We start from the raw sequence: 20926 nt of genomic DNA, 5'->3' as shown, positions 1-20926 counted from the left end.
CAACATAGCACACCACAAATCCCAACATAGCACACCACAAATCCCAACATAGCACACCACAAATCCCAACATAGCACACCACAAATCCCAACATAGCACACCACAAATCCCAACATAGCACACCACAAATCCCAACATAGCACACCACAAATCCCAACATAGCACACCACAAATCCCAACATAGCACACCACAAATCCCAGGATTTGTGAATCTGTTCAGAACAGAACAGCTAGAGTCATAGCTCAAAGGCTGACTTCAGCTAATAGGGAGAAGTATTAAAAAAATTAACTACATGATGGAATTCACTAATCATAAACAATTTACATATCATTTAAATACTTTTGTGGAACTTAGGGAATCTCTGCACCAACAACCATCACGACATACCTAGAGCTCTGGCCACGGCCAGGAACGGTATCTGGTCCATGACGGTGCTCCTCCGGACCGGCCCGTTATGAGTCAGCCTGGGTCTCTTCCACACCACCCGGTTCACACCAGACTTCTTTATCACACTGGAGATAGGAGGAGGGAGAGAGACAGACAGGACAGTTATCACACTGGAGATAGGAGGAGGGAGAGAGACAGACAGGACAGTTATCACACTGGAGATAGGAGGGAGAGAGACAGACAGGACAGTTATCACACTGGAGATAGGAGGGAGAGAGCCCATTCCTCTAGTCTAGTGATGCGGTCCGTTCTACAGTAGTCTGTCCGTCCCTCTAGTCTAGTCACCCAGTCAGTTCTACAGTAGTCTAGTCACCCAGTCAGTTCTACAGTAGTCTGTCCATCCCTCTAGTCTAGTCACCCAGTCAGTTCTACAGTAGTCTAGTCACCCAGTCAGTTCTACAGTAGTCTGTCCATCCCTCTAGTCTAGTCACCCAGTCAGTTCTACAGTAGTCTAGTCACCCAGTCAGTTCTACAGTAGTCTAGTCACCCAGTCAGTTCTACAGTAGTCTAGTCACCCAGTCAGTTCTACAGTAGTCTAGTCACCCAGTCAGTTCTACAGTAGTCTAGTCACCCAGTCAGTTCTACAGTAGTCTAGTCACCCAGTCAGTTCTACAGTAGTCTGTCCATCCCTCTAGTCTAGTCACCCAGTCAGTTCTACAGTAGTCTAGTCACCCAGTCAGTTCTACAGTAGTCTAGTCACCCAGTCAGTTCTACAGTAGTCTAGTCACCCAGTCAGTTCTACAGTAGTCTAGTCACCCAGTCAGTTCTACAGTAGTCTAGTCACCCAGTCAGTTCTACAGTAGTCTAGTCACCCAGTCAGTTCTACAGTAGTCTAGTCACCCAGTCAGTTCTACAGTAGTCTAGTCACCCAGTCAGTTCTACAGTAGTCTAGTCACCCAGTCAGTTCTACAGTAGTCTAGTCACCCAGTCAGTTCTACAGTAGTCTAGTCACCCAGTCAGTTCTACAGTAGTCTAGTCACCCAGTCAGTTCTACAGTAGTCTAGTCACCCAGTCAGTTCTACAGTAGTCTAGTCACCCAGTCAGTTCTACAGTAGTCTAGTCACCCAGTCAGTTCTACAGTAGTCTAGTCACCCAGTCAGTTCTACAGTAGTCTAGTCACCCAGTCAGTTCTACAGTAGTCTAGTCACCCAGTCAGTTCTACAGTAGTCTAGTCACCCAGTCAGTTCTACAGTAGTCTAGTCACCCAGTCAGTTCTACAGTAGTCTAGTCACCCAGTCAGTTCTACAGTAGTCAAGTTACCCAGTCAGTTCTACAGTAGTCTGTCCATCCCTCTAGTCACCCAGTCAGTTCTACAGTAGTCTATCCATCCCTCTAGTCTAGTCACCCAGTCAGTTCTACAGTAGTCTATCCATCCCTCTAGTCTAGTCACCCAGTCAGTTCTACAGTAGGCTAGTCACCCAGTCAGTTCTACAGTAGTCTAGTCACCCAGTCAGTTCTACAGTAGTCAAGTTACCCAGTCAGTTCTACAGTAGTCTATCCATCCCTCTAGTCTAGTCACCCAGTCAGTTCTACAGTAGTCTATCCATCCCTCTAGTCTAGTCACCCAGTCAGTTCTACAGTAGTCTAGTCACCCAGTCAGTTCTACAGTAGTCTAGTCACCCAGTCAGTTCTACAGTAGTCAAGTTACCCAGTCAGTTCTACAGTAGTCTATCCATCCCAGTAGTCTAGTCTAGTCACCCAGTCAGTTCTACAGTAGTCTATCCATCCCTCTAGTCTAGTCACCCAGTCAGTTCTACAGTAGTCTAGTCACCCAGTCAGTTCTACAGTAGTCTAGTCACCCAGTCAGTTTTACAGTAGTCTAGTCACCCAGTCAGTTTTACAGTAGTCTAGTCACCCAGTCAGTTTTACAGTAGTCTAGTCACCCAGTCAGTTCTAGTCAGTCAGTCTTCTAGTCTAGTCACCCAGTCAGTTCAGTCAGTAGTTCTACAGTAGTCTAGTCACCCAGTCAGTTCTACAGTAGTCTAGTCACCCAGTCAGTTCTACAGTAGTCTAGTCACCCAGTCAGTTCTACAGTAGTCTAGTCACCCAGTCAGTTCTACAGTAGTCTAGTCACCCAGTCAGTTCTACAGTAGTCTAGTCACCCAGTCAGTTCTACAGTAGTCTATCCATCCCTCTAGTCTAGTCACCCAGTCAGTTCTACAGTAGTCTGTCCATCCCTCTAGTCACCCAGTCAGTTCTACAGTAGTCTAGTCACCCAGTCAGTTCTACAGTAGTCAAGTTACCTAGTCAGTTCTACAGTAGTCAAGTTACCCCAGTCAGTTCTACAGTAGTCTATCCATCCCTCTAGTCTAGTCACCCAGTCAGTTCTACAGTAGTCTAGTCACCCAGTCAGTTCTACAGTAGTCTAGTCACCCAGTCAGTTCTACAGTAGTCAAGTTACCCAGTCAGTTCTACAGTAGTCTATCCATCCCTCTAGTCTAGTCACCCAGTCAGTTCTACAGTAGTCTATCCATCCCTCTAGTCTAGTCACCCAGTCAGTTCTACAGTAGTCTAGTCACCCAGTCAGTTCTACAGTAGTCTAGTCACCCAGTCAGTTCTACAGTAGTCTAGTCACCCAGTCAGTTCTACAGTAGTCTAGTCACCCAGTCAGTTCTACAGTAGTCTAGTCACCCAGTCAGTTCTACAGTAGTCTGTCCATCCCTCTTCTAGTCTAGTCACCCAGTCAGTTCTACAGTAGTCTAGTCACCCAGTCAGTTCTACAGTAGTCTAGTCACCCAGTCAGTTTTACAGTAGTCTAGTCACCCAGTCAGTTTTACAGTAGTCTAGTCACCCAGTCAGTTTTACAGTAGTCTAGTCACCCAGTCAGTTTTACAGTAGTCTAGTCACCCAGTCAGTTCTACAGTAGTCTAGTCACCCAGTCAGTTCTACAGTAGTCTAGTCACCCAGTCAGTTCTACAGTAGTCTAGTCACCCAGTCAGTTCTACAGTAGTCTAGTCCCCAGTCAGTTCTACAGTAGTCTAGTCACCCAGTCAGTTCTACAGTAGTCTAGTCACCCAGTCAGTTCTACAGTAGTCTAGTCACCCAGTCAGTTCTACAGTAGTCTAGTCACCCAGTCAGTTCTACAGTAGTCTAGTCACCCAGTCAGTTCTACAGTAGTCTATCCATCCCTCTAGTCTAGTCACCCAGTCAGTTCTACAGTAGTCTGTCCATCCCTCTAGTCACCCAGTCAGTTCTACAGTAGTCTAGTCACCCAGTCAGTTCTACAGTAGTCAAGTTACCTAGTCAGTTCTACAGTAGTCAAGTTACCCCGTCAGTTCTACAGTAGTCTATCCATCCCTCTAGTCTAGTCACCCAGTCAGTTCTACAGTAGTCTAGTCACCCAGTCAGTTCTACAGTAGTCTAGTCACCCAGTCAGTTCTACAGTAGTCAAGTTACCCAGTCAGTTCTACAGTAGTCTATCCATCCCTCTAGTCTAGTCACCCAGTCAGTTCTACAGTAGTCTATCCATCCCTCTAGTCTAGTCACCCAGTCAGTTCTACAGTAGTCTAGTCACCCAGTCAGTTCTACAGTAGTCTAGTCACCCAGTCAGTTCTACAGTAGTCTAGTCACCCAGTCAGTTCTACAGTAGTCTAGTCACCCAGTCAGTTCTACAGTAGTCTAGTCACCCAGTCAGTTCTACAGTAGTCTGTCCATCCCTCTAGTCTAGTCACCCAGTCAGTTCTACAGTAGTCTAGTCACCCAGTCAGTTCTACAGTAGTCTAGTCACCCAGTCAGTTTTACAGTAGTCTAGTCACCCAGTCAGTTTTACAGTAGTCTAGTCACCCAGTCAGTTTTACAGTAGTCTAGTCACCCAGTCAGTTTTACAGTAGTCTAGTCACCCAGTCAGTTTTACAGTAGTCTAGTCACCCAGTCAGTTCTACAGTAGTCTAGTCACCCAGTCAGTTCTACAGTAGTCTAGTCACCCAGTCAGTTCTACAGTAGTCTAGTCACCCAGTCAGTTCTACAGTAGTCTAGTCACCCAGTCAGTTCTACAGTAGTCTAGTCACCCAGTCAGTTCTACAGTAGTCTAGTCACCCAGTCAGTTCTACAGTAGTCTAGTCACCCAGTCAGTTCTACAGTAGTCTAGTCACCCAGTCAGTTCTACAGTAGTCTATCCATCCGTCTAGTCTAGTCACCCAGTCAGTTCTACAGTAGTCTGTCCATCCCTCTAGTCACCCAGTCAGTTCTACAGTAGTCTAGTCACCCAGTCAGTTCTACAGTAGTCAAGTTACCTAGTCAGTTCTACAGTAGTCAAGTTACCCCGTCAGTTCTACAGTAGTCTATCCATCCCTCTAGTCTAGTCACCCAGTCAGTTCTACAGTAGTCTATCCATCCCTCTAGTCTAGTCACCCAGTCAGTTCTACAGTAGTCTAGTCACCCAGTCAGTTCTACAGTAGTCTAGTCACCCAGTCAGTTCTACAGTAGTCTAGTCACCCAGTCAGTTCTACAGTAGTCTAGTCACCCAGTCAGTTCTACAGTAGTCTGTCAGTTCTACAGTAGTCTGTCCATCCCTCTAGTTACCCAGTCAGTTCTACAGTAGTCTAGTCACCCAGTCAGTTCTACAGTAGTCTAGTCACCCAGTCAGTTCTACAGTAGTCTAGTCACCCAGTCAGTTCTACAGTAGTCTAGTCACCCAGTCAGTTCTACAGTAGTCTGTCCATCCCTCTAGTCACCCAGTCAGTTCTACAGTAGTCTAGTCACCCAGTCAGTTCTACAGTAGTCTAGTCACCCAGTCAGTTCTACAGTAGTCTAGTCACCCAGTCAGTTCTACAGTAGTCTATCCATCCCTCTAGTCTAGTCAGCCAGTCAGTTCTACAGTAGTCTGTCCATCCCTCTAGTCACCCAGTCAGTTCTACAGTAGTCTAGTCACCCAGTCAGTTCTACAGTAGTCAAGTTACCTAGTCAGTTCTACAGTAGTCAAGTTACCCCGTCAGTTCTACAGTAGTCTATCCATCCCTCTAGTCTAGTCACCCAGTCAGTTCTACAGTAGTCTATCCATCCATCTAGTCTAGTCACCCAGTCAGTTCTACAGTAGTCTAGTCACCCAGTCAGTTCTACAGTAGTCTAGTCACCCAGTCAGTTCTACAGTAGTCTAGTCACCCAGTCAGTTCTACAGTAGTCTAGTCACCCAGTCAGTTCTACAGTAGTCTAGTCATCCAGTCAGTTCTACAGTAGTCTGTCCATCCCTCTAGTCACCCAGTCAGTTCTACAGTAGTCTAGTCACCCAGTCAGTTCTACAGTAGTCTGTCCATCCCTCTAGTTACCCAGTCAGTTCTACAGTAGTCTAGTCACCCAGTCAGTTCTACAGTAGTCTAGTCACCCAGTCAGTTCTACAGTAGTCTAGTCACCCAGTCAGTTCTACAGTAGTCTGTCCATCCCTCTAGTCACCCAGTCAGTTCTACAGTAGTCTAGTCACCCAGTCAGTTCTACAGTAGTCTAGTCACCCAGTCAGTTCTACAGTAGTCTAGTCACCCAGTCAGTTCTACAGTAGTCTATCCATCCCTCTAGTCTAGTCACCCAGTCAGTTCAACAGTAGTCTGTCTGTCCCTCTAGACTCTAACCCAAAACAAAGGAAAGACATGATATTTTGGTTATTTATAGCAGAGTATGGTATAATTTTAATGGTCCGGCCCACTTGACATCTCCCTAGGCCGTATGTGGCCCACGATGCGAAATGAGTTTGACACCCCTGCTCTAGAGAGAGAGAGCACGAGAGAGAGAGAGAGAGAGAGAGAGAGATTCTCTTTGGCTCTAATCCATTGCCCTGTTGTTTTGGATGCACAGTCACATGAGGGTACGGTTGGGGCCCCTAGTACAGTAGTATGTGTTAGTTAGGCTAGTCTGTCAGACAGGCAAAACATTACAATGTTGAGTTAGTTAGTTCTCCAGTTGGCTGGCTGGACAACTAACCTAGTACTGTAGTATGTGTTGGTCAATCTTACCTGCCCCCCAGCCCTTCGATGCGTTCCCTCTCCTTGGGCAGCTCAGGCTTGTGGTCCTGTGTAACCTCCACGGCCCTGATGAACTGGTCAGAGGGGTCATCCTGGACCCCCAACACTATGGCAGAGTCTCCTACGTGGGCCACGTACATGCGGTTCCCCCGGACTACCACGACACTGGCCGTGGTGCCTGATGTGCTGGGTAACCCTGTGAAAGTCTTGGGCCATTCGGCTGCAGAGAGATGGAGGGAGGAAAAGACAGGGAGGGGGAGAGAGAGACAGAGAGAAGAGAGAGAGAGAGAGAGAGAGAGAGAGAGAGAGAGAGAGAGAGAGAGAGAGAGAGAGAGAGAGAGAGAGAGAGAGAGAGAGAGAGAGAGAGAGAGAGATAGAAAGAAAGAAAGACAGAAAGAGAAATACATACAGACAGAAAGAGAGAGAGAAAGAGAGAGAAAGAGAGAGACAGAAAGAGAGAGAGAGAAAGAGAGAGAAGAAAGGAAAAGAGAGAGAGAGAGAGAAAAAGACATGGAGGGAGAGTGAGAGACAGAAAGAGAGAGAGAGACAGAAAGAGAGAACAGAGAGAGATAACATGTTAAAAAATATTGGAAGCTGCCCAGCCTTAGAAGAAGCATTGGGAGTCAGACTAAAGCTTCTTACCTGAGGTCTCTGCCTGCAATAACAGTTAGGAAGGAACTCCACTTTTTTTTTTAAAGGTCCTGAACAGCGTTTCTGAAAAGTACTTTTTGAAACGACAGTCTGAGTGGGGGCAAGGAGCTTACATTCATGAGGTTGCCTTGACTGACAGCTTCTCTGAAACGCCTACGGCAAGCAACTTGTATGCAGTGAATAGCGTTGCAGTGAGTTTATCTCAAGCAAATTTGGTGAAACACAAAGCAACTCAAACATCGAAATTGCATTAATGATATACACACACACACACACACCAGCCAGCAAGTAGCTCATACCAGACACAGATGAAGACCTAGCTAGCCAGCCAGCAAGTAGCTCATACCAGACACAGATGAAGACCTAGCTAGCCAGCCAGCAAGTAGTTCATACCTTGCTAGCCAGCCAGCAAGTAGTTCATACCTTGCTAGCCAGCCAGCAAGTAGTTCATACCAGACACAGATGAAGACCTAGCTAGCCAGCAAGTAGCTCATACCAGACACAGACGAAGCCCTAGCTAGCCAGCCAGCAAGTAGGTCATACCAGACACAGATGAAGCCCTAGCTAGCCAGTAACTAGCTAACACCAGACACAGATGAAGCCCTAGCTAGCCAGTAACTAGCTCATACCAGACACAGATGAAGCCCTAGCTAGCCAGTAACTAGCTCATACCAGACACAGATGAAGCCCTAGCTAGCCAGTAACTAGCTAACACCAGACACAGATGAAGCCCTAGCTAGCCAGTAACTAGCTCATACCAGACACAGATGAAGCCCTAGCTAGCCAGTAACTAGCTCATACCAGACACAGATGAAGCCCTAGCTAGCCAGTAACTAGCTCATACCAGACACAGATGAAGCCCTAGCTAGATGAAGCCCTAGCTAGCCAGTAACTAGCTCATACCAGACACAGATGAAGCCCTAGCTAGCCAGTAACTAGCTAACCAGACACAGATGAAGCCCTAGCTAGCCAGTAACTAGCTCATACCAGACACAGATGAAGCCCTAGCTAGCCAGTAACTAGCTCATACCAGACACAGATGAAGCCCTAGCTAGCCAGTAACTAGCTCATACCAGACACAGATGAAGCCCTAGCTAGCCAGTAACTAGCTCATACCAGACACAGATGAAGCCCTAGCTAGCCAGTAACTAGCTCATACCAGACACAGATGAAGCCCTAGCTAGCCAGTAACTAGCTCATACCAGACACAGATGAAGCCCTAGCTAGCCAGCAAGTAGCTCATACCAGACACAGATGAAGCAATAGCTAGCCAGCAAGTAGCTCTTTCCAGACACAGATGAAGACCTAGCTAGCCAGCAAGTAGCTCATACCAGACACAGATGAAGCCCTAGCTAGCCAGCAAGTAGCTCATACCAGACACAGATGAAGACCTAGCTAGCCAGCCAGCAAGTAGGTCATACCAGACACAGATGAAGCCCTAGCTAGCCAGTAACTAGCTAACACCAGAAACAGATGAAGCCCTAGCTAGCCAGCAAGTAGCTCATACCAGACACAGATGAAGCCCTAGCTAGCCAGTAACTAGCTCATACCAGACACAGATGAAGCCCTAGCTAGCCAGTAACTAGCTAACACCAGACACAGATGAAGCCCTAGCTAGCCAGTAACTAGCTCATACCAGACAGATGAAGAACAAGCTAGCCAGCAAGTAGCTCATACCAGACACAGATGAAGCCCTAGCTAGCCAGTAACTCTGTAGCCCATACCAGACACAGATGAAGACCAAGTCCAGCTTAGCTCATACCAGACACAGATGAAGTCCTCCCAGCATCATTGCTAAGCCAGCCAGCAACTAGCTCATACCAGACACAGATGAAGACCTAGCTAGCCAGCCAGCAAGTAGCTCATACCAGACACAGATGAAGATCACCACCTCAAGCTGAGCCAGCCAGCAAGTAGCTCATACCTTCCCAGCCAGGGAAGGAGTTCATACCTTGCTCCAGCCATCTAGCTCATACCTTGCTAGCCAGCAAGTAGCCTCATCCAGACACGATGAAGAACCTAGGTTTGAGCCAGGACAACACCCTGTAGCTCATACCAGACACAGATGAAGACCCCGCTCCCAGCAAGTTCATGCTCTACCAACATCAGATGAAGACCCTGCTAGACAGTAACTAGCTAATCCAGACACAGATGAAGCCCTAGCTAGCCAGTAACTAGCTAACACCAGAAACAGATGAAGCCCTAGCCTGTGCCAGCAAGTAGCTCATACCAGACACAGATGAAGAATAGCTAGCCAGCAAGTAGCTCTTTCCAGACACAGATGAAGACCTAGCTAGCCAGCAAGTTCTCATACCAGACACAGATGAAGCCCATCCGCTAGCCAAGTAGCTCATACCAGACACAGATGAAGACCTAGCTAGCCAGCCAGCAAGGCTCATACCAGACACAGATGAAGCCCTAGCTAGCCAGTAATCCAGCTCTACCAGACACAGATGAAGCCCTAGCTAGCCAGTAACTAGCTAAGCACCAGACACAGATGAAGCCTAGCTAGCCAGTAACAAGCTCATACCAGACAGATGAAGAACAGCGGCCAGCAAGTAGCTCATACCAGACACAGATGAAGCCCCTAGCTTTAGCCAGTAACCTGGCTAGGCCCTAAGTATTCTCCCACCAAGTCACTTGGCTCTGTCATAACCTCACATGGTCTCTCCTATCATTGCTATGCAGACGAATGCACAACTAATCTTTCCTTTCCCCCTTCTGATGACCAGGTGGCTAAATGCATCTCTGCATGTCTGGCAGACATATCACGGATGACGGATCACCACCTCAAGCTGAACCTCGGCAAGACGGAGCTGCTCTTCCTCCCAGGGAAGGACTGCCCAGTGATCTCGCTATCACGGTTGACAACTCCATTGTGTCCTCCTCCCAGAGCGCTAAGAACCTTGGTTTGATCCTGGACAACACCCTGTCGTTCTCAACCAACATCAAGGCGGTAGCCAGCCTGTAGGTTCATGCTCAGACAACATCCGAAGAGTACGACCCTGCCTCACACAGGAAGCGGCGCAGGTCCTAATCCAGGCACTTGTCATCTCCCGTCTGGATTACTGAACTCGCTGTTGGCTGGGCTCCCTGCCTGTGCCATTAAACCCAGATCAACTCATCCAGAACGCCGCAGCCCGTCTGGTGTTCAACCTTCCCAAGTTCTCTCACGTCACCCCGCTCCTCCGTTCTCTCCACTGGCTTCCAGTTGAAGTAGCATCCGCTACAAGACCATGGTGCTTGCCTACGGAGCTGTGAGGGGAACGGCACCTCAGTACCTCCAGGCTTTGATCAGGCCCTACACCCAAACAAGGGCACTGCGTTCATCCACCTCTGGCCTGCTCGCCTCCCTACCACTGAGGAAGTACAGCTCCCGCTCAGCCCAGTCAAAGCTGTTCGCTGCTCTGGCCCCTCAATGGTGGAACAAACTCCCTCACGACGCCAGGACAGCGGAGTCAATCACCACCAGCCGGAGACACCTGAAACCCCCACTTTAAGGAATACCTAGGATAGGATAAGTATTCCCCCCCCTTTAAGATTTAGATGCACTATTGTAAGTGACTGTTCCACTGGATCTCATAAGGTGAATGCACCAATTTTTAAGTCACTCTGGATAAGATCGTCTGCTAAATGACTTAAATGTAAATGTAGCTCATACCAGACACAGATGAAGACCTAGCTAGCCAGCAAGTAGCTCATACCAGACACAGATGAAGACCTAGCTAGCCAGTAACTAGCTCATTCCAGACACAGATGAAGACCTAGCTAGCCAGCCAGCAAGTAGTTCATACCTTGCTAGCCAGCCAGCAAGTAGTTCATACCTAGCTAGCCAGCAAGTAGCTCATACCAGACACAGATGAAGACCTAGCTAGCCAGCGAGTAGCTCATACCAGACACAGATGAAGCCCTAGCTAGCCAGCCAGCAAGTAGCTCATACCAGACACAGATGAAGAACTAGCTAGCTAGCCAGCCAGCAAGTAGCTCATACCAGACACAGATGAAGACCTAGCTAGCCAGCCAGCAAGTAGTTCATACCTTGCTAGCCAGCCAGCAAGTAGTTCATACCTTGCTAGCAAGCAAGTAGCCCATACCAGACACAGATGAAGACCTAGCTAGCCAGCAAGTAGCTCATACCAGACACAGATGAAGCCCTAGCTAGCCAGCCAGCAAGTAGCTCATACCAGACACAGATGAAGACCTAGCTAGCCAGCCAGCAAGTAGCTCATACCAGACACAGATGAAGACCTAGCTAGCTAGCTCAGCCAGCACAGATGAAGTTCATAGCCAGTGCTAGCCAGCCAGCAAGTAGATGAAGACCTAGCTAGCCAGCAAGTAGCTCATACCAGACACAGATGAAGACCTAGCTAGACAGTAACTAGCTAACACCAGACACAGATGAAGACCTAGCTAGCCAGCAAGTAGCTAACACCAGACACAGATGAAGACCTAGCTAGCCAGTAAGTAGCTCATACCAGACACAGATGAAGACCTAGCTAGCCAGCAAGTAGCTCATACCAGACACAGATGAAGCCCTAGCTAGCCAGCAAGTAGCTCATACCAGACACAGATGAAGAACTAGCTAGCCAGCCAGCAAGTAGCTCATACCAGACACAGATGAAGACCTAGCTAGCCAGCCAGCAAGTAGTTCATACCTTGCTAGCCAGCCAGCAAGTAGTTCATACCTTGCTAGCCAGCAAGTAGCTCATACCAGACACAGATGAAGACCTAGCTAGCCAGCAAGTAGCTCATACCAGACACAGATGAAGACCTAGCTAGCCAGCCAGCAAGTAGTTCATACCTTGCTAGCCAGCCAGCAAGTAGTTCATACCAGACACAGATGAAGACCTAGCTAGCCAGCAAGTAGCTCATACCAGACACAGATGAAGCCCTCATACCAGACACAGATGAAGCCCTAGCTAGCCAGCGAGTAGCTCATACCAGACACAGATGAAGCCCTAGCTAGCCAGCCAGCAAGTAGCTCATACCAGACACAGATGAAGAACTAGCTAGCTAGCCAGCCAGCAAGTAGCTCATACCAGACACAGATGAAGACCTAGCTAGACAGTAACTAGCTAACACCAGACACAGATGAAGCCCTAGCTAGCCAGTAACTAGCTAACACCAGAAACAGATGAAGCCCTAGCTAGCCAGCAAGTAGCTCATACCAGACACAGATGAAGACCTAGCTAGCCAGCAAGTAGCTCTTTCCAGACACAGATTAAGACCTAGCTAGCCAGCAAGTAGCTCATACCAGACACAGATGAAGCCCTGTCCTTCTGTAGCTCAGTTGGTAGAGCATGGCGCTTGTAACGCCAGGGTAGTGGGTTCAATTCCCGGGACCACCCATATGTAGAATGTATGCACACATGACTGTAAGTCGCTTTGGATAAAAGCGTCTGCTAAATGGCATATATCTAGCTAGCCAGCAAGTAGCTCATACCAGACACAGATGAAGACCTAGCTAGCCAGCCAGCAAGTAGGTCATACCAGACACAGATGAAGACCTAGCTAGCCAGTAACTAGCTCATACCAGACACAGATGAAGCCCTAGCTAGCCAGTAACTAGCTCATACCAGACACAGATGAAGCCCTAGCTAGCCAGTAACTAGCTCATACCAGACACAGATGAAGCCCTAGCTAGCCAGTAACTAGCTCATACCAGACACAGATGAAGCCCTAGCTAGCCAGTAACTAGCTAACACCAGACACAGATGAAGCCCTAGCTAGCCAGTAACTAGCTAACACCAGACACAGATGAAGCCCTAGCTAGCCAGTAACTAGCTCATACCAGACACAGATGAAGCCCTAGCTAGCCAGTAACTAGCTCATACCAGACACAGATGAAGCCCTAGCTAGCCAGTAACTAGCTCATACCAGACACAGATGAAGCCCTAGCTAGCCAGTAACTAGCTCATACCAGACACAGATGAAGCCCTAGCTAGCCAGTAACTAGCTCATACCAGACACAGATGAAGCCCTAGCTAGCCAGTAACTAGCTCATACCAGACACAGATGAAGACCTAGCTAGCCAGCAAGTAGCTCATACCAGACACAGATGAAGACCTAGCTAGCCAGCAAGTAGCTCATACCAGACACAGATGAAGACCTAGCTAGCCAGCAAGTAGCTCATACCAGACACAGATGAAGACCTAGCTAGCCAGTAACTAGCTCATACCAGACACAGATGAAGACCTAGCTAGCCAGCGAGTAGCTCATACCAGACACAGATGAAGCCCTAGCTAGCCAGCCAGCAAGTATCTCATACTTGACACAGATGAAGAACTAGCTAGCTAGCCAGCCAGCAAGTAGCTCATACCAGACACAGATGAAGACCTAGCTAGCCAGCCAGCAAGTAGTTCATACCTTGCTAGCCAGCCAGCAAGTAGTTCATACCTTGCTAGCAAGCAAGTAGCTCATACCAGACACAGATGAAGACCTAGCTAGCCAGCAAGTAGCTCATACCAGACACAGATGAAGACCTAGCTAGCCAGCCAGCAAGTAGTTCATACCTTGCTAGCCAGCCAGCAAGTAGTTCATACCAGACACAGATGAAGACCTAGCTAGCCAGCAAGTAGCTCATACCAGACACAGATGAAGCCCTAGCTAGCCAGCGAGTAGCTCATACCAGACACAGATGAAGCCCTAGCTAGCCAGCCAGCAAGTAGCTCATACCAGACACAGATGAAGAACTAGCTAGCTAGCCAGCCAGCAAGTAGCTCATACCAGACACAGATGAAGACCTAGCTAGACAGTAACTAGCTAACACCAGACACAGATGAAGCCCTAGCTAGCCAGTAACTAGCTAACACCAGAAACAGATGAAGCCCTAGCTAGCCAGCAAGTAGCTCATACCAGACACAGATGAAGACCTAGCTAGCCAGCAAGTAGCTCTTTCCAGACACAGATTAAGACCTAGCTAGCCAGCAAGTAGCTCATACCAGACACAGATGAGGCCCTGTCCTTCTGTAGCTCAGTTGGTAGAGCATGGCGCTTGTAACGCCAGGGTAGTGGGTTCAATTCCCTCTCACCACCCATATGTAGAATGTATGCACACATGACTGTAAGTCGCTTTGGATAAAAGCGTCTGCTAAATGGCATATATCTAGCTAGCCAGCAAATGGTAGCTCATACCAGACACAGATGAAGACCTAGCTAGTAGCCAGCACATGACTGATGAAGACCTAGCTAGCCAGCTAAGATGGCATATATCTAGCTAGCCAGTAACTAGCTCATACCAGACACAGATGAAGACCTAGCTAGCCAGTAACTAGCTCATACCAGACACAGATGAAGCCCTAGCTAGCCAGTAACTAGCTCATACCAGACACAGATGAAGCCCTAGCTAGCCAGTAACTAGCTCATACCAGACACAGATGAAGCCCTAGCTAGCCAGTAACTAGCTCATACCAGACACAGATGAAGCCCTAGCTAGCCAGTAACTAGCTCATACCAGACACAGATGAAGCCCTAGCTAGCCAGTAACTAGCTAACACCAGACACAGATGAAGCCCTAGCTAGCCAGTAAATAGCTAACACCAGACACAGATGAAGCCCTAGCTAGCCAGTAACTAGCTCATACCAGACACAGATGAAGCCCTAGCTAGCCAGTAACTAGCTCATACCAGACACAGATGAAGCCCTAGCTAGCCAGTAACTAGCTCATACCAGACACAGATGAAGCCCTAGCTAGCCAGTAACTAGCTCATACCAGACACAGATGAAGCCCTAGCTAGCCAGTAACTAGCTAACACCAGACACAGATGAAGCCCTAGCTAGCTAACACCAGACACAGTTGAAAGGGGAAACACATACAGTAACTATTTGTTTGCCATAGATGAATAGGGTAAACTTTTAATTATATTTGCTGACACCCTACAGTCAAATGTTGGCACCAGTAAAGTTGCCATCTGGCTATATAAACCACATCCCTCTGCAAACCCTTCTCAGATGTTGGTTAGTGGTTAGAAGGCAGAACTTATTTAAATTAGGTAAAAGAATATCATGTTACCATTGGTGTATTTGGTTAGAAGGCAGAACTTATTTAAATTAGGTAAAAGAATATCATGTTACCATTGATGTAATTAAAATGAGGTGTTTTCACCTTAATAATGAATCCTAGTGTTTGACACGGGGGGAGGAAACCAGTAACTTCATGATTAACCTTAATCAATGTAGAAGCAACAGTCATTTTTCATACTTTGATCTGGTTTCCTTCAAATATCAAATTGGATGAAAAACACGATTGACTGTTCATGACCTTTAAACTAAAAAGACACAACTTCATCTGCCGTCTTCACAGACCCGACACCAGGCCAGTGAGATCGGAGGAACACACGACAGGGTCAGGATGAGAGACTGATGCTTCTCCAGATTACAAACACACTACTATCTCAATCTAAACACAGACCCAGACAGACCTTTTATCAACACCTGTGACAAGTCTGGGGAGGCGTAAGTAGTAGTGAATTATGGCTGTCCATCCCTGTTCCTGGAGAGACACCCTCCTGTAGGTTTATACTCCCAACTATACTCCTGTAGAGATACCCTCCTGTAGGTTTATACTCCCAACTATACTCCTGGAGAGACACCCTCCTGTAGGTTTATACTCCCAACTATACTCCTGGAGAGACACCCTCCTGTAGGTTTATACTCCCAACTATACTCCTGGAGAGACACCCTCCTGTAGGTTTATACTCCCAACTATACTCCTGGAGAGATACCCTCCTGTAGGTTTATACTCCCAACTATACTCCTGGAGAGACACCCTCCTGTAGGTTTATACTCCCAACTATACTCCTGGAGAGATACCCTCCTGTAGGTTTATACTCCCAACTATACTCCTGGAGAGACACCCTCCTGTAGGTTTATACTCCCAACTATACTCCTGGAGAGATACCCTCCTGTAGGTTTATACTCCCAACTATACTCCTGGAGAGATACCCTCCTGTAGGTTAGAGTTAAAACCTACAGGAGGGCATCTCTCCAGGTACAGGGTTAGAGTTAAAACCTACAGGAGGGTGTCTCTCCAGGAACAGGGTTAGAATGTAAACCTACAGGAGGGCGTCTCTCCAGGAACAGGGTTGGAGTGTAAACCTACAGGAGGGCATCTCTCCAGGAACAGGGTTGGAGTGTAAACCTACAGGAGGGCATCTCTCCAGGAACAGGGTTGGAGTGTAAACCTACAGGAGGGCATCTCTCCAGGAACAGGGTTGGAGTGTAAACCTACAGGAGGGCATCTCTCCAGGAACAGGGTTGGAGTTAAAACCTACAGGAGGGCGTCTCTCCAGGAACAGGGTTGGAGTGTAAACCTACAGGAGGGTAATCTCTCCAGGAACAGGGTTGGAGTGTAAACCTACAGGAGGGTTTCTCTCCAGGAACAGGGTTGGAGTTTAAACCTACAGGAGGGTTTCTCTCCAGGAACAGGGTTGGACAGCCCTGGTATAGGGTATCATTAGTGACACATCCATTGGCATAACAAGTAGTTACTTGCACAAGTTTGTTCCAGGTCAGCACTCAGCACTAACAAACACATGACTCATCTAATCCAGGACTTGATTTAGTTGATTTAGTTGAATCAGATGTGTTAATACTGGGCTCAAAGACAAATGCACATCCTTGAGTTTTCCCAGGTCTAGATTACAGTTTGTATCCACTGTGTTCTAGTGACTTGACAGGGCAGTCGAAAGAACCAGAGTGAATCGCTGATGACCGCCCTAAATACGACTGCCCTCACAGCTGATAGGCCAAGAGACTTGTTCATCAAATGATAAGAGAAGGGGGGGGGGTATAGAATATGCTGCTTCATACACTCTCCTTCACAACCAACCATATCAGATCTCACATGCTGCCTGGCCTGCCTCCTCCAGCAATAAACCTGATTTGTTATGTCATCGAGGTCAAACAACCGTCGTCAACTCTTTCCAAACACGCAGCTGAACCATTGTCATGTGTATCGAAAGCAAACAGAGGAAGGCACTATGGGAAAATCCCATTCGCGGTAGCGGTGTGCCGTTTCGTGAACCATTTTTTTATTTTTTTTATTTCACCTTTATTTAACCAGGTAGGCTAGTTGAGAACAAGTTCTCATTTGCAACTGCGACCTGGCCAAAATAAAGCATAGCAGTGTGAACAGACAACACAGAGTTACACATGGAGTAAACAATTAACAAGTCAATAACACAGTAGAAAAAAATGGGCAGTCTATATACAATGTGTGCAAAAGGCATGAGGAGGTAGGCGAATAATACAATTTTGCAGATTAACACTGGAGTGATAAATGATCAGATGGTCATGTACAGGTAGAGATATTGGTGTGCAAAAGAGCAGAAAAGTAAATAAATAAAAAACAGTACAAAAACAGTATGGGAATGAGGTAGGTGAAAATGGGTGGGCTATTTACCAGTAGACTATGGTAAATAGTAATAACCATTAGTTATTTTATAAACTTCTCTTTTTACGGACTCAAGGAGTCAAAATTCGTTTTTCCTGAGTGACTCGTTCATTTTGAAGTTTGTTTGGTCTGCTAGAGCTGTGCCCCCCAAAAAATGGTACATTACTTCATTATCTGTTTGCAATGCACATCAGTGACATCTGCTGGTCAGGAATAAAATAGCAGCGTGTGATTATCAGATAGACGTTTTTTTTCCTTCTCCTCCACTGTTTTCATCAAAACTCTGTAGCACAGCAGAAGATTGTCGGCTTCAGAAACCTATAATCAGTTGGAATACCAGGCTCACATCTTACACATCATGCTTCCCCTTTTGATGTGGTCAAGGTGACTATTTAAAAAAAACATAATGTTATTATTTAAGGATGCTTAATAAGACAGAAGCTTTATACTATACTAAATAAAAACGAATTATTTGAACCAAATACCCAAATACGTCCCTGAATGTTTGTGGTGCAAAGTTCCCTACGTTAAGCTACCGGTCAAGTGAAATGTTTAGTACAAAAATCTGAACTACATAAGAATAAAAATAAGAATTTGTTCTTAATAACTGACTTGCCTAGTTAAATAAAGGTAAAATAAAAAATTAAGTATGTTGTCCAGTAGAGGTCGGTGTTTGAAATCAGCTTGGAATCGAAGAAAGCACCGGAACTACGACGAAAATCAGTGTGATCTCATATATTACAACACACGGTTTGAAAAAGCACGTGATCAAAATGAATCTTTCCAACTTCAGTGTGTTCAAAACAAACAGGAACTGATATTTAAAATAAATAAAAAGTTCCAACTGGGAAAATTGGATTTGAACGATCATCCAACTCAGAATTCCAACTCGCGAACTTTGGCCTCTTTCTTGAGCTCCAACTTTCTGACCAGAGATTACTGACCTCATGATTTGACCTCGTATTTTTCCTGAGTTCCCAGTTGTTTTGAACGCAGTTAATTAAGCCTCCATACAAACATGGTCTCTCTTTTTTTTTTTTTTTTTATTGAGTAAGGCAGCTCTAAAATGCAGGTGTGGTTCAGCCTAGCTCAGTGCTCTCTGTGGTGGTGGGGCAGTCAGTGGAAAATAGAGAGCCTAGGGGTTGGTAATGTTCTCGAGTTGCCCCGTGATTGGCTCAGTGTTCTGTCACTCATGGGGACACTACCTAACTGCCAAATCTAAGAGTAGAGCTTGAAAATTCAAGCCCCTGGGTGCTACCATAGAGTTTACATTAGAAGTGCTCATCCAAGAAGGCTCAAGATCATTGACCACAGGTAAAATGACATCAAATCACATTATATCTAGTGTAGCTTTGATTGGACTCATGTCAACATCATACTTTCAAAATCTTAGCTAGCAATCATCATGAATCAAGTCAAACAATTTACTGCGCTTTTTAATCCTTGTCATGTGAAGAAATTATAGATAAAACGTACCGGTGCTCATCGGCCATTACACAACAAGTTGGAAATCACAAATTCAACAATGAGTGGTTTGGAAGGAATCAGTGACAATCTGCAAGCAATCAATCAATCAATCAATCAATCAATCAAAAGCAATCACCAGCCTGCTATTCAGTGGAGTGAGTGTGTGTGTGCTCTCATCACCCTCACTGCAGCTCAGTGCTCATCGAAGACAAGCAATACATTCAAGAGTCGTTCACAATCTAGTTCGGTTGCGGACACAACTAGAGCTCGTTTCAAATGTATCAGGAAATATTCTTATTTGTATGCCTAGTAATCAACACGTGTAAACAATGTACAAGTCTATCACAAATGACAGCTTCAATAAGCAAACCCCTATGATGAAGGACATGTGGGGTGGCAGGTAGCCTAGTGGTTAGAGCGTTGGACCGAAAGGTTGTTCTGCCCCTGAACAAGGCAGTTAACACACTGTTCCCCGGTAGGCCGTCATTGTTAAGAATTTGTTCTTAACTGACTTGCCCTAGTTAAATACATGTGAAAGGGAGGCTTGTAGAATCATGACTCTTTCGAGATTTCAGTTCGCCGGTAGGGCTCTGGGCATTACGAAATGAGTCGATAGATTTGGACTTTTCTTTTGATTCTGATTTTGACGAGTCGAGTCTGTAAAAAGAGCTCAACTTCCCCTCACTAATTCACGGAACACCCCTCGCCCTGTTGAGTGTGACCCTAATTCACGGAACCCCCCTCGCCCTGTTGAGTGTGACCCTAATTCACGGAACACCCCTCGCCCTGTTGAGTGTGACCCTAATTCACGGAACACCCCTCGCCTTGTTGAGTGTGACCCTAATTCACGGAACCCCCCTCGCCCTGTTGAGTGTGACCCTAATTCACGGAACCCCCCTCGCCCTGTTGAGTGTGACCTGATAGGTTGGAGGGGTTTAGAGAATCACGGGATGTCTTTTTCTTTGCTCTACAGACAGATGGCAAGCCGTGGTATATTTATTTTACTAGCCAAGCCTGAGAACCCAAACCACACATTCAGCCTGTGGTGGCCATTTCAGTCTTAGCGTTTGCACTAGATGCATTTAGAAAACATTAAAAAAACACAAATCCCAATGTACAAAGCTAACTACATAGACTCATTAATGATTATTTAACTTACGTAGCTTTTTCCACATGGCATGGTGGCATGCAACGAAACCTTTGCGAATAGCTGCACACACTTCTTCGTCATCCTTGGACCAAAAGCCCCGCTGTTTCTTGATGAATTCCCACAAATAGTCCCTTGCGAATTGCGCTGCTTCGCGGCCTCCGTGGCCATCGAACACCGCGAAGAAAGCCACTGAGCGCTGGGGCCGGTTATCGCTCTTGGTCGCAGCCGGAGTACTCTCCACTTTCGATCCTGCCAGTGCAGCAGCTGCAAAACGTTGGTTCCCATTTTGTACATGTTGTGTCCATGTAACTGTAGTGGATGCAGAGGCAGATAGAGGATCGTTGTGTGCAGTCCGATCTTGATGCTCGTTTTCAGGCTTTTCCGGCACAATGTCCGTCGTCGAGCTATTCCATTTGGTCTCATCTTGTTCGTCCGAGTTCAGCTCGTCTTCCCCCGGCTCGGGCTCCATTACTACCTCGGTAACATCCTCCATGTATTTTCTGCCTCCCTGATCGGAAAAAACACTCACTCGCATCAACAATGCGTTTTCCATGGCTGTAGAGACGTCTTTCTTCAGATGCTGGGGGTTTGTAAGTACCTAAAAATGGTTTCAAAAGTATTTTAAGTTAAGTTTATGGCAGCTTAATGATCAATCGCCCGCTTTCGGTCTTTGTTTATTTTCAAGCCTTGTAGGCATGCTCAGGAACGCATTGACGTCAGAGCTGTATCAACTGGGGGTAATGTCCGGAAAAATGCACCAGTGCGCCACCTACTGGATGTGTAAATGTATTTGTCACATGCTTCATAATAAACAACAGGTGTCGACTAACAGTGGATCAGATCGCTTATTTACGGCCATTCTCAAC

General features: G+C 46.6%; 1 protein-coding gene across 1 annotated transcript in view; it reads right to left on the bottom strand.

The window, feature by feature from the left end:
- The window catches only part of LOC123992483 (protein phosphatase 1D-like), a 24775-nt gene extending 4013 nt beyond the window's left edge, over positions 1-20762 (bottom strand). Inside the window, exons 1-3 of the mRNA XM_046293648.1 lie at positions 20070-20762; positions 6391-6619; positions 389-513 (exon numbers count right to left, since the gene is read on the bottom strand). Of these exons, the coding sequence (XP_046149604.1) occupies positions 389-513; positions 6391-6619; positions 20070-20613 (898 nt within the window). The 5' untranslated portion in view covers positions 20614-20762. The remainder of the gene's footprint in view (positions 1-388; positions 514-6390; positions 6620-20069) is intronic.
- Between the last annotated feature and the right edge of the window lie 164 nt (positions 20763-20926).

Source organism: Oncorhynchus gorbuscha, linkage group LG13, assembly GCF_021184085.1.
Source record: "Oncorhynchus gorbuscha isolate QuinsamMale2020 ecotype Even-year linkage group LG13, OgorEven_v1.0, whole genome shotgun sequence".
Taxonomy (NCBI): Eukaryota; Metazoa; Chordata; class Actinopteri; order Salmoniformes; family Salmonidae; genus Oncorhynchus; species Oncorhynchus gorbuscha.
This window is presented reverse-complemented; position numbering and strand designations above follow the sequence as displayed.